Below are 13,760 nucleotides of genomic sequence, written 5' to 3'. Positions count from 1 at the left end.
TGGCACTTTTTATTTTATTAAAAAATTTTTTTCTAATATTTTTTTTATTGTTTAATTAAATTTTATTTTTACTAAATTTAATATATTTTATTATTTTTTCGAAAATTACAGCAAACTAATTAATGTGCTGCAAAAGAACATCCGCGAAGCCATCGAACCCAAAGAAAAGTCAGCCGATGGCATTGAGATCGAAGAGCGCGTGGAGGTGAAGCGTCTATATAAGACCACCAGATATCTGCATTATGTTATCAAGTTCGTTATACGTTCGCGTGTGCTCTTCGCGGCTATTAATGGCAATTCGGATTACGATGATTTCGCCAATAAACTGCATGGTGAGTGTTAACTTTTTTCATATAATAATAATTTTGAATTTTTTGTGTAAGCGTTGTGTAACATAAACACATTTTACTTACATTACTTATAGAACTGCTGGAGATGTTTATCAAAATGATTGCCTGCCCCACCGATTTGTTGAAGTCCGAAGGCGCTTTGCTCAAGAATTTGCACATCATTGCCACGGATTTGATGGCGGTGTTCGACGAAGTGCGTCTAAGGTTTGTTTGACATTAATTTATGCAAATATTTCCTTAACTCATTTACTGTTATTTACACTTCCTCGCCTGCAGCAATGTGATTGTCAATATCTTGCGTCAATTCCCACCGCGTCGCCTGACGCAATCCAAAATGGGTTGCATTAAGGACTTTGTCGACTCGAAACTGTTTCTCTCGCCGGACTGTCGCGCTGTGCTACTCCCCGTCTTTTGCAATCACATCAAAGATCGGCTCGAGAGCAAGGAAGAGGTATTTATATGCATTTTTAATTTCCCATTTTATTTATGTGTTTCGTTATTTCCTTTGCATTTGTGTTTAAATTTATATTTATGAATACTACTTTTCGCATAAGCAAAATACAAATTATAACATTGGCTCGCGTAAGGTGTTCACATTTTGCCCGTTAACTTTAACATTACCATGCATAAATATGTGTGTTCGTTCATCCAAGTAAACTAATTACATGCGTTTACCTTTTACTCTTTTACTTTGCATAAGCTCATTTAAAAAATAAAAAAAAAATTATAATAATTAAATTACAAATTTTTCTTATTTTCCTGCAAGTCAATTTGCGTTAACCTCAATTTGTCATTAAAAAGTCTTGCGCATAACGATTAAAAATCATGAACAATCAAATACAAATAACATTTTAATACAACACTTCCATTATTACTCAACAAATTAGCCGAAATTTTGACTCTGCAGCGTCAATGTTGTTAATTTTGCGTGTTCAAATAGTGTTCGCAGGCATTTTTGAAACTTAACTGTACTTAAGTACATTTTTTTTAATGTGTAAAGTGTAATTTTATAGCTAGCCATTAATAGCGTATGATATTTGTATATTCGTATGTATATTAATTTAAGCATGTTTTGTTTTTGTTTTATGTCCGTGTTTTGTGCCTGTTTTTTTTTTTACATATTTTTCAACTAGTTTATTACGCATTTTTGATTAGCATGTTTAGCGAATGCACAAATTTTAAAATTTTTTTCGAAAAACGTTTTCGATTTGTTTTTAAATATACCACATATAATTTGTATGTATTTAAAATACTTGTAAATGTTTAGTAGTTGTTTCACAAATGTACTATCTGCATACACATGTATGTATGTATGCGCCCACTCTACTTTAATGGAATGTTAAATACAGTTAATAATAATAAAAATGTAATATTTTTAACGATTTAAGTAGGCGAGGTTTATTCATGTGAATGCGAAATTTTTAATGGAAAACACTGTAAATATTAATTGGCAAATGCACAATATTACGATATGCACGCAAATATCTACGAAAATAAAGTAATGTCTGCCAAGGCTGCTGTTAACTAAAATTAACAGATGTGAGGGGAAAGTGTTTAAAAATTCTTTCATACAAAGTGGTACAAATTTATATATGCGCGCAACAGAGAATACCTAACGGTAACACCTTAAACTAGTCAATTCTAGATAGATGTAGATTTATGTGTATATAAATGATTAGGATGACGTGTTGAATTCAAGGTTACTGTGTGTGTAATATTATAGATGCACGCCTAAATGTGCAGCTTTTAAAATATTTACTACTTAATCGTAGTCTTTACGATCTCTTTTTACGAAGAGCTTCACGGAAACGACACGCAACACTTAAATAGTATTCCTTATTAATAGGTTGGCGGTCCGAAAGGAATTCGGAGTGCACCACACCTCGATAATCGAAGAAAACTCTCAACATAACCTTGATTTTTGACCGGCTTTGATATGGTACTTTCGACTTCGGCTCACCTTTCTCAAAATATTCGGCCGATTGATCGTATATTTCCTTGTCGTAAACTTAGATGTAAGACTCATCGCCAGTAATAATACGTTTCATGACATCTTGGTAGTCGGAAATCATTAACGCGTCGCTTTTCTCGAAAAAATTTTGTGTTTTTGGAACCAATCTTGCTTTCACTTTTCTTATGATCTTTCCAAATGGTCCTTCCGCTCATCGGCGATTTTTTTTTTGTTACAATTTTTTTTTTATATTTTCCTCTCTAATTTTTCATAAAATATTATAACTTTTAGGCATGTCTCCTTATCAGATTTTAGTTGTTTTCATTATATATTAAGCGCGTTTAGTTAGATTTTTTATTTAATTCCTTAGAGTCTCCATTTCATTCATATTTGGGGTGTAAATGTTTTTGTTTTATGTTTTATCTGCGTTGTTTGGTGTAGTTGTTGTGCACGCAGTATAGTGTACTCTAGCCAAATCACATTATACATACATATATGCATATACACATGCATTTGAGCACTTGTGTGTGTGTGTAGCTAATTTTGTCGTCACGGTTGCCATCACCCAACACCATCATCAATATATCACAACATTAAAACTAAATTTTACACAGAAATATCGTACTCATGTCTCACATGCATCCTTGTTACTCATACATACATACCATCATACATTAAAATATTCATTTAATTCATTCATAAAAATGGTTGTAGTTTCCTCATCAATTTTCGTTTTCGTTTGTGTGCTTTTTTTTTAATAACTAGTAACTAGACACAGCTCTTTCTTCTTTAAGCAATATTGTAACTACATAGTACATACACAATTAGCGACGATAATAAAAATGTCACACTTCTTCATTGGAATGTTCACCGCACTTAAATATTTCTAATTTTAATAAATTGTTTGTTGTAATTTTTTTTTATTTTTCGTTCTTAAGCTACAAACATTTTCTGTTTCTTAAAGAAAAAACTACGACACCACACGTACATACTAGCACTTGGTGCACTCAACAAATCTAAAAAATCCTTTTTCAAAGTAACTGACTCACATACAAACATGCACACAACTACACTTTCCTCTATATATTTCTGTACATTTATTGTTTTTTTTTTTTTTAATATAAATACATATATATGCAATACAATCTCTTGTTTTGTTTTTGTTTTACGTTTACCACTCGTTCGTTAATCTTTTTGAAACACTTTTGTGTATTATTCGCTTTCTGCAAAATGTTTGTGTATTGAATTGTCTAGGGTGACTCGAAATCTGATATATGGCAACAAGAAAAGAATCTCTCGAAAGCAGCTAAAGTCCTCGGACAGTTAAAATCACATCTGCACACGCGTGAAACAACTGCCAAGCAAAAGGTAAAAATAAAAACAACAATAAATTACTAAATACAAAAAGCAATAAATTAAAACAACAACCAAGTAAACACAAAAAAGAAAAAAAAAAGATCAATGAAATCAAACACGAATATACATTTAAGTCATAGGGAGAAGCAACAAGCGCAACAACAACACTAATCAATACCAACACACACGCGTCCGGCAGCACACACCCAGCAGGTGTCCAGTGGGTGGTTATGGGTGCATTTATGCACTACTTTCTTTTATTTTTTTTGTTTTGTTTTTTTGTGTGTTTTTTTCTTTATGGCAGTTGTGCCTTGCGTGCGCTTAAGTTACATTGTAACTCCATTACACTTTGTACTTTTCATTTATTACCGTTCAATTTAGTCGTAGGTGTGTTTGTGTACGTCCACTTTTCCTCACTACACAAGCAAACATACATACATATACGTATAAAATATCGTAAACAACAGGAAATTAAGCTTTAGCAGTAGTACACACACACATATATAAACACACTTCTAACAGTAATTGTGAATTGTGGCACTTGACGAGGATATTTTGACTTTTTTTTTTTTTTTTAATTCTAATTCCCAACAACACTCAGCGAGTGTCAGTTTTATGGTAAACAATTGTGTAATCAATGCCAAATGCTTTTAATATATATATACAAACATACTTATGTATCTAGCGCATAGTGTTTTGTTACTATTGTCCTTAGCAGCTTATTATAATTCATAGTTATTAGCATTAAAGCAAAAATATATTATTTCTTAAATTTGTTTTGTCAGCTTAGCCTCTATTTAAGCTGTGCTTACTTGTTTTAGCGCTTAATTAATTAGCTGTAAGTGTCATAAGTCGTGTTTAAATTTGAAAAGTGTCTTAACTAGAATAAGAAATTATTATAAGAATTTTCGAAAATTGCTGTTTATTTCAATATTTATTTCTAAACAAGTTTAGGTGCGCTTCGTAAACAATTTAATATTAATTAAGTGCAGCAAATTTGTATTAGAAGGGCTACATCTTTTTATAAGTTGGCAGACACATATTACTACAGCTTTGAATATTTTCGAAGTGTTTTTTATAAAGATTTAGATTGTGATGTGAAATTTTCTACAACTTTATGTAGAAGGTAGAATTTCAGTAGCGAAAAGGCCAATTTCTTTTACGATATTAAGTGGAAATATTGAGAAAAATTTAGTAAAAGAAAATAATAAAAGAACCCCCAATTTTGTATCTCTTAAGATAAATAAAAAACCGAAAACTTGGTTATATGACATTTTCACACAAAATTTTGAGGTTATGTAAGAAAGTGATAACAAAAAGGTTGTCGGTGTTAATTTCTTTTCCATAGAGACCTATGTATATGTATATATGGGCAGCATGATGAGCTGATAAAATATTGTTGAATCGATTTAGTCATGTCCGTCTGGTTGTATATATGGGAACTACTTCTTAGTTGAGATAACGGTTTTAAAATATACACTCGTCCTTTTCTGCCTAAAAAGATGTTCATTTGTAGTAATCTCCGATATCGGACCACTCAATTTCAACATATGCCTGCCCATGTAATACGTATATTTATTCAACCTTATCATATTTACTCTCTTTCTATTACTGGCATTATCATTTTGTTACATCTGTGGTCAAATTTCAAACAAAAGGGTGATCCAGTTCGAGGTTCCCTTCTTTTTAAAGACACACAGAATTTTTGAAGATTATCTTTTTCAAATGTTGGTCTCGGCTACGTCTCAGATGGTCCATCCGTTGAGTCCGATTTTCGATGACTCGTTCGAGCATTTCGACTGGTAACTGGCGAATGACAAACGTAATGGTTTGTTCCAAGACCTGAAGCAAAGCGAGCCTGTCCGCATAGACTTTAGATTTTATATACTATATAACAACAGGAAAAAGTCTAACGGTGTGATATCACACGATCTTGGTGACCAATCGGCCGGCCCAAAACGTGAAATTTTCTGCTCACCGAAGTGTTCTCTCAATAAATCCATTGATTGATGCGATGTATGGGAAGTTGCACCATCTTGTTGAAACCAAATTCCGCCGAGATCAGGAGCTTCAATTTTAGACACCAAATAGTCGGTTATCATGGCGCGATAACGACGGATACGTTCTCACCACCATCATTTTAGAAGAAACATGAACCGCTGATTCCACAGACTCACAAACACACCAAACCGTTGGTTTTTTTTTCTAAATATAAAGGCATTTCGACAGGTTGCTCTTCGTCCCAAAAGCGACAATGTTGTTTATTTACATTACCCATTGAGCCAAAAATTGGCCACATCGCTAAACAAAATTTTGCCTCGAAATTTTCGGATCTTCCGAATTCAAACTAAAACTATTCGATTTCTTCTCTTAAGGGTTAAAACAAAAATCACTAATTATTTATATATATGAATTTATAAATATTTTTTTAGCTTATATAAAAAAAAATATTTCTAAAATATAAAATAATTAAACAAAATAGATAGGAATTATTTTTTATGGTTGGCGTTCACATATAATGCTTTGGAAAAGGCTCTGTTGTGTTTACAAATTTACATAATGATTGAGAGCCACTATGTAAAAATTTTAGGTTATGTTGCATATGAAAAAAACGTATGGAAACGAGCAAATAAAAAAGTAATAATAATAATTATTGTTAAGGAACACGAAATTTCTGTAGAATAAGGAAAATATTTGAAAGATAAGACAAAAATATATTTTTGAACAGAAAAAGTATAAATAGAAGGCGCTTAAAGTTAGGTTATATTTTCTATATAATTTACCCGTATTAACCTTGCTTTCTTCGCCATTTCAACTCTCGCAACAGGTGAACGAATGCATCGTCATCATGAATAACATACTGCGTCTGCTGTACCGCAAAGACATCGGCAAGACGCACAACGATGTGCGCGACGTCATGCTCATTCTGCTGCGTACCATAATCAAAACCTCACACGCGCTCGATCGCGAAAATCAATTGGTTGGCAATTTGGTGGCCATCATGTTGGGCATACTCCAGCGCATGGATGCGGCACATTACGAAATCTTCGTATGGCATTTGAATAATCGCTTCGAGTTGCAGGACTTCATTATCGAAATTTTGCTCGTTTTTGAGGAGCTCGTGTCGCCGCATCAGAAGCCAGTCTTTTCACGTGATTGGATGGATATGATAATGCATCAGAATACCGTTATATTGCGTTCACTGCAACACATCTCGGTTGTGATTATCGATCACTTCTTCGATCCATTCGAGAAGCAAGTCTGGTCGAATTTCTTCCAATGCTCCATAGCATTCCTCATACAATCACCGTTACAATTGAACGATTTCAACGATAATAAACGACAAATCATCTTCGCACGTTATCGTGACATACGCAAGGACACAGCGCAAGAGATACGCAAGATGTGGTTCCAATTGGGCGAACACAAGCCGAAATTCGTGCCACAACTAGTGGAGCCGATACTCGAAATGAGCATGATACCCGAAGTAGAATTGCGCAAGGCCACCATACCGATATTTTTCGATATGATGCAGTGCGAGTATTACAGTTCGAAAATGTTGCCGCACAGTTACGGCGATACGAAACGCAACAATGCGCATTACAAAGCGAACTTTAACGAATTCGAAACGGAAATGATTGAGAAGCTCGACATATTAATCGGAGCAGGTGAGTACGCAGGAATTTTCAAAACGGTTGCAGTATGGTAATACAATTTTTTATTAAAAATTTCAGACTTGCAAAACAAAATTTTATTCCAAAAACCATTTTAAAAATCTTCTTTTTTAATTTTTAAATTTTTGAAAAAAATTTTTTTTTGTTTTTCAATAAAAAAATTGCAACCCCGATTTTCTGTAAATATAAAATATGCTGACACTCATTTAACTCGTATGTTTGCAGGCAAAGGCGACGCCGAGTACAAAGATCTCTTCCACAGCATACTGCTGGAGAAATGTCAGGCGCATAACACACTCAACATAGAGGGCACCAAATTCGTGAACATGGTGACGAAACTCATTGAACGTCTGCTCGAGTATCGCTGCATCATACAGGACGAGAGCAAAGAGAACCGCATGGCTTGCACGTTTTCGCTCCTACAATTCTATTCGCAAGTGAATCGCAAAGAGATGTACATACGTTACGTCTACAAGCTGTGCGATCTACATATGGAGTTCAATAACTACACCGAGGCGGCCTTCACGCTCAAACTACACACCGAATTGCTGCAGTGGAACGATACCGAGTTGTCGCCACTCTTGCGTTCGCACCGCCACACAGCTTGTCGCACGCATCGCGAGCTTAAAGAGGCGCTCTACTATGAAATCATCGACTACTTTGACCGCGGTTTGATGTTCGAATGCGCCATCGATATGTGCAAAGTGCTGGCGCAGGAGTACGAGAATGAAATCTATGACTATTTGAAGTTGGCCAAACTATTGGGCAAGATGTCGCAATTCTTTGAGAAAATATTGAAAGAATTCCGCCACACTTCAGAGTATTTCCGTGTTTGCTTCTATGGTTTGGGCTTTCCGCGCTTTCTACAGAATAAAGCCTTTATTTTCCGCGGTGAGAACTACGAGCGGTTGAGTGATTTTTGCTCACGCATTTTAGCGCAGCATCCACAAGCGGAGCTCATGCAGACGCTGGAGTTGCCAGGTGAGGATATAACGCAGGCCGACGGGCAATTCATACAGGTGAATAAAGTGGAGCCGGTAATCAATGAGAATTGCACCAAATTCGAGGGCAAGATGGTGTCGAGCGAAATCGTTAAGTATTTCACGTCGAATAATGTGCAAAAGTTCCAGTTCTCAAGACGTTGCGAAAGCATTGGCGGTGGTCCGGATGATGTGCGCAATCTGTGGTTGGAAAGGATAGTGATGACGACAAGCTTTCCGCTGCCGGGCATATTGCGTTGGTTCCCCGTAACGGAAACAAAGAAATTCAAGGTAAGACGATGAATTAAAAAAATAATTAACTTAAATAATTTAATTAATTAATTAATTCCCTTGTATCGCAAATAACAGATTTCACCAATTGCTTTGGCCATTGAAACAATGAAAAAGACAAATAAGGAAATACGCGACCTGATTATCGAACATCGAAACGACGAAACATTGGATATAAAAACGTTGAGTATGAAAATCACCGGCATTGTTGATCCAGCCGTGATGGGCGGTTTCAGCAAGTATGAGAACGCTTTCTTGACTGATGACTATTTAGAGGATCACCTCGATGATAGACATCTGGTTGAGGAGTTGAAGGATCTGATCGCATCGCAAATACCGCTACTCGAAATCGGTACTTTTACATTTTTTATTCAAATAAAAAAAGAGTAAATTAACGCTCACTTAACCTTTCTTTAGCCATTACACTGCATAAACACCGCGCACCAGACACTTTGAAACTCTTCCAGGAGCACATGGAGCAATGTTTTGCCGACATGCAAGCGAATGTCGAGGGCAAATATGGCAAGAAGGTGAATTTGAATCGGAAATTATTTCTAATATAGTTTTTATACCCTGCACAAGTCGATCTAGCCACGTCCGTTTGGCTGTATATACCCGAACTTGTCGCTCAGTTTTTCAAATCGGACCCTTATTAGTGAAACCGGACTAAAACCACGTCTACTTCCCATATAACACAATATTAAATTCCACTTGATTTTTTCATTTTCCTGTGTACAAATCAGGAAACAATTAATATAACGGTCTAAAACTTTGCACGAATAATGTATTTGAAATATGTCCCCTTTTGCCCAAAAATTTTCAAAATCCAACAAAAACTGTTCAAGCTCCGAGGTAGCGATTAGGTGGACCCCAGGATCTATAGTTGGATTTTGCTCAAATATATCGGTCAATGTATGGGATAAACAATTGGAATTCAGAGAGAACCTTTTCCTGATAATAATATCAAAAATGTGTTGAATCGGAACAATACTTCCTTGGGCCGCCATATATGTATGTACATAAATAAATATTGCCGAACTTCCAGGTGACTTTATACCGCATATATCGACCAGTAAAATAGATTTAATTAATTTGAGAGAGCGTGAGAGCGAGAGAAAACGTTTAAATCGGGTGAAAACTCGCTAACAAGCCTTATGTACCTGTAGATATTACCCAGGCATCAATCGTTGAAAGTTGCAAGATTATAAAATGTTCGGCTATACCCGAACTTAGCCCTTCCCTACTTGTTTTTTTTTTTCTAATAAGTGTATTAAATTTTGCAGACTTGTGACTTGAAGTTGGATCGCGAGTCGGTGATTATGCGTCGCAATGGTTCCTTTATGCCTGGCATGTTCGAGGGCAACAATCGCTTGTCCGAGACGAGCATGGGCTCTTCCGAGTAAGTATTAGCGATGAAGCTGCACGCAAATTCACAAATATACTATATATTTATATTATATACGTTTTATTCCCAAACGCAGTAGCGGCTTGTCGAAATCTACTTCCTCAGCACGACCACAAACCAGTTCGATAAAATCAACATTCGCATTTAATTTCAGTCAAAGGTAACGCAGTAATGCAAATAAAAGTAACTTGTATGTAACTGTAGCAAAAGTAGACAACTAATTTGAATAACATTTACGATATTAAGAATCTAACCCAACCAAGCACGCACCATATAAATACATATATGTATATATAATTTTAAGTGCATATATATGCACAACATACACAAATATAAGAAATTGCGGGTGACTGAACCTTATACTAATCAATTAAATTCCCCTTCTCATTTGTTTTTTATGCTCTGCATTTTTAGTTTAAAAATCTGATTGATTTAAAGCAAATAATTTAATTAATTTTTTTTTTTAATTTAACATAAATCATTTGATTTACGAATTTTAACANTTTAACATAAATCATTTGATTTACGAATTTTAACATTTTCTAATTAAATTTTACATTTTCATTTTGTTAAATTTACCTCACGGTTTCTTTTTTTGATTTTCCTCCATTAATTTGCACTTTAATTGTCTTTATTTTCCGATTTTCTATTTGGTTTTTTGCTTATTTTTGCAATGTTCGCTTTTTCGTTTCCATTTTTCTCTCTTTCGTACCACAACAACATCCACAACAATATCGACAGACCTAGCCTCGGCCATTCGCCCAGTACAAAAAGCAAGTCTAAAGAGAAAACGCCCTCAAAACGGCGCTCAATGAAAAAGGTTTGTGAAATTTGTTGCCTCGCTTGGTGGTTCTTTATGCCACGCGTATTATTAATAATTAATTTTCCATATGTTTTGTATGTCATAGTTGGATCGTGAAACGCTAAGTTTACCAGTGGCCAACAGTAAATTTTATACACAGCCGTTATCAACCATAACCTCAACGCCCGAACGGGAGTCAATAACATCAATAGCATCTCTAACAAGCGCATCAAACACTTCCTTGACAGCCAAATCGCCGGATCCTAAAGTGTTGACACAAGAGGTGAGTGCGGGAAATTACACATATAGTACATAAAACAGAATAAAAATAATATATAATTAAATTAAAATAATTTAAAGAAGCTTTCCCGAAATGTTTGCGTATCAAAGCTAGGCCATAAAGTTGAATAAAAAAAACTTTTTTAAACTATTTGTTTTTTTTTTATACCATGAAGAGGGTACATTCAGTTTGCCACGAAACTTATAATATAAAGATCATTTACGAATCATCGAAGACCCTGTAAAGTATATATGTAATTTATCAGCGTGACCAGCTGAATCGATTAAGACAGTGTACGCGAAGTAGTAGTCCCTCAGTTTTTAAGTGTTCAAACTGATATTTTGCACTCGTCCTTTTCTCTCCAAGAAACTGCTCATTTGTCGGCACCACCACCGATATAGATCAAACTCAAGTCCTTGTTTGAAAAACTTCGTTATTTCACAAGATATTTAGCATAGACCTCTGTCTAAGGCAACGCTACCATCTACGAATGAATTCTTCAGATCAGATCAAAATCAAGACCTTTATATACCTATACATTTTATGTTAATAAAAGATGCATCTGTGAAGGGTATTTCATCATTGCAATCGAAGTTAACGTTTTTTCTTGATGAAATTCACTTGCTAATTCCAAGAGAAGGGAGTAGTCATCGTTTAGGCGAGATTTAACAGATTCTGCGGCCTCCCTGTCGATACCTCCTCCAATGTATAATACTGTGCAGATCCCAGATGCTTACAGCGTAGTCTTGCCGGGACAAGTGCATAAGAGATACTCCATTGTTTCCGTGGTGCGTTGCTCTAGGCATTGCCTGCAGTCTTCTTAATCTGTCAGCCCCATTCTGCGGGCGTGTGTCGCCACCCGACAGTGACCAGTTAGTATTCCCATTATGTTCCTACAGTTTCTTCTATCGAGTGCCTATAGGAATTTAATGTATTTCCGATCTACCGTTTTGTACATGACTTTTGCAGTTTTGCACCTTGGCAGCTCGTCCCATCGGGTTTTGATTTTCTTTACCATGCTTTTGTCGAGGTGATCGTATGGACAATGCATAGTCTTCCCAAAAATGTTCGAGTTTGCGAATGATGTTAGCTTTACACCATTCTTGACAATCTCGTCCACTATTGCGTTGCCGTCGTTGCCTTTGTGCCCTGACACCCAGTAGAAGTTCAGTTGTTTACTCCTGGCAACACCTTCCACTGCTACTCTGCACTTCTGACCGATATGTGATACTAAAAATGCTAGTTGTAATTTAAAAATCCTTATTTCTCCATTGTTTATTAAAAGTTATTTCTATTTTTAATTTTATTTATTTATGTTCATATTATTTTTTTCTTAGTTAACGACAAAACGTCCATTACGCTCTGAGAAAGAAAAGGAACGTCGCATGTCACGTCCTGCCAGTATTGCTACACCCACAACCGGCATGAAAGGTTTCTCCAGCACAGATGCGCACTCGCTGTCCGGAGCTGACAGCAGTAATCGGAATTCAGTTGGTAAGTATAAAGTTTAAAAATTACTAATAGTACAACTGTAGTACTCAAAAATAGACAATTTGAAAAAAATAAATGAACATTTCGGCTGGAGAAAAAATAAAAAAATAGATTGTGAAAAATGTGTCAACTTTATTGTCCGATTTCGGACACCAGATTACCCAAAGTCAATTTTAACTAAGTTTCCATTTTGTTTGAAATGTTCATTTTAGTGTCACCTTAGGCAGAGAATTCTGAAAAAAAAAATCGCTTGAGCTTAATTAATTTTCATTTTTCAGATACAACAGATTCCACATCGGAGGAGGATCTCATACCGCCACCACTACCAGCAAAAACACGTGACTCCACTGATTTTAGCAGTTTTACTTACAGCATGGACTTTCCCATACCGCTTGTTAGCCCCTACACACAAACCATCATGACAACGACGACGCAACACACCAGCATTTCAAATAGCTCGTACGAATATGTGGAGGCCAAAAATTTCGTGCTCACTGAAAAACGGCCACCCACACCGCCACCAAAACCCTCGCGCAACAGCAAACACATTCCATAATTTGTGGCTGGCAAGCAATTATGTATAAAGTTCGAGTCCTGCTAAACGAGAAAGCGAAAATATAAAAACAAAAAAAAAAAACAAAGCAGTAAAGTAAATAACGCTGTGAAAGTGAAGCCATAATCAAAATTGATATTTGAGTGCGTGTGATTGAGTGATGATTGCTTGGCGACTGCAGAGCAAAAACAAGTGGTCAGTTGCCTGGCTTACTGTAGAGCGCGCCGAGCAAAAGTGAAAAAAAATGCAGTCCGAACTAAAGGAATTGATGCGTTAACGCAGCAATACTAAGAAACAAGTGCCAAAAATGTAATTTAAACAGAAATCATAAATAATTGTTTGGGTGGTGGCGTGCCTTTTGTCTGCCCGACAACATTGTACATAGCAACGAGAGCAAAGGAGTGTGCGTTTAGCGTTGATAGCAGCAATATCTATATGTAATTTAATATAGTTAACGATATTAAGTTATTTTAAAGTTTTTATTGAACTTTACGATTCAGTTGTACAAACGTTTCGGCTTCAGCAAATTTCTTTAGTTATAATTACTTGTCTTCCTAACTTAATTAAACGCACATATATAGGCAAGTCAGTCTTATTTACTTTATATACATATATATATATATATAT

The 13,760-nt window shown here is 35.5% G+C and overlaps 1 protein-coding gene across 1 annotated transcript in view; it reads left to right on the top strand.

Moving 5' to 3' along the window:
• The window catches only part of LOC108974136 (dedicator of cytokinesis protein 1), a 62,084-nt gene extending 48,836 nt beyond the window's left edge, over window positions 1–13,248 (top strand). Inside the window, exons 11-24 of the mRNA XM_018941801.1 lie at window positions 105–332; window positions 425–554; window positions 627–801; window positions 3,556–3,669; window positions 6,485–7,325; window positions 7,557–8,602; window positions 8,681–8,954; window positions 9,020–9,132; window positions 9,886–10,001; window positions 10,084–10,167; window positions 10,749–10,827; window positions 10,916–11,092; window positions 12,427–12,583; window positions 12,859–13,248. Of these exons, the coding sequence (XP_018797346.1) occupies window positions 105–332; window positions 425–554; window positions 627–801; window positions 3,556–3,669; window positions 6,485–7,325; window positions 7,557–8,602; window positions 8,681–8,954; window positions 9,020–9,132; window positions 9,886–10,001; window positions 10,084–10,167; window positions 10,749–10,827; window positions 10,916–11,092; window positions 12,427–12,583; window positions 12,859–13,136 (3,812 nt within the window). The 3' untranslated portion in view covers window positions 13,137–13,248. The remainder of the gene's footprint in view (window positions 1–104; window positions 333–424; window positions 555–626; window positions 802–3,555; window positions 3,670–6,484; window positions 7,326–7,556; window positions 8,603–8,680; window positions 8,955–9,019; window positions 9,133–9,885; window positions 10,002–10,083; window positions 10,168–10,748; window positions 10,828–10,915; window positions 11,093–12,426; window positions 12,584–12,858) is intronic.
• The last annotated feature ends 512 nt before the right edge of the window (window positions 13,249–13,760 follow it).

The sequence above is a fragment of the Bactrocera latifrons genome, unplaced genomic scaffold (genome assembly GCF_001853355.1).
Source record: "Bactrocera latifrons isolate USDA-ARS-PBARC rearing strain unplaced genomic scaffold, ASM185335v1 scaffold_53, whole genome shotgun sequence".
NCBI lineage: Eukaryota > Metazoa > Arthropoda > Insecta > Diptera > Tephritidae > Bactrocera > Bactrocera latifrons.
The sequence above is the reverse complement of the archived record's forward strand: the minus strand, read 5'-3'. Positions and strand labels throughout refer to the sequence as shown.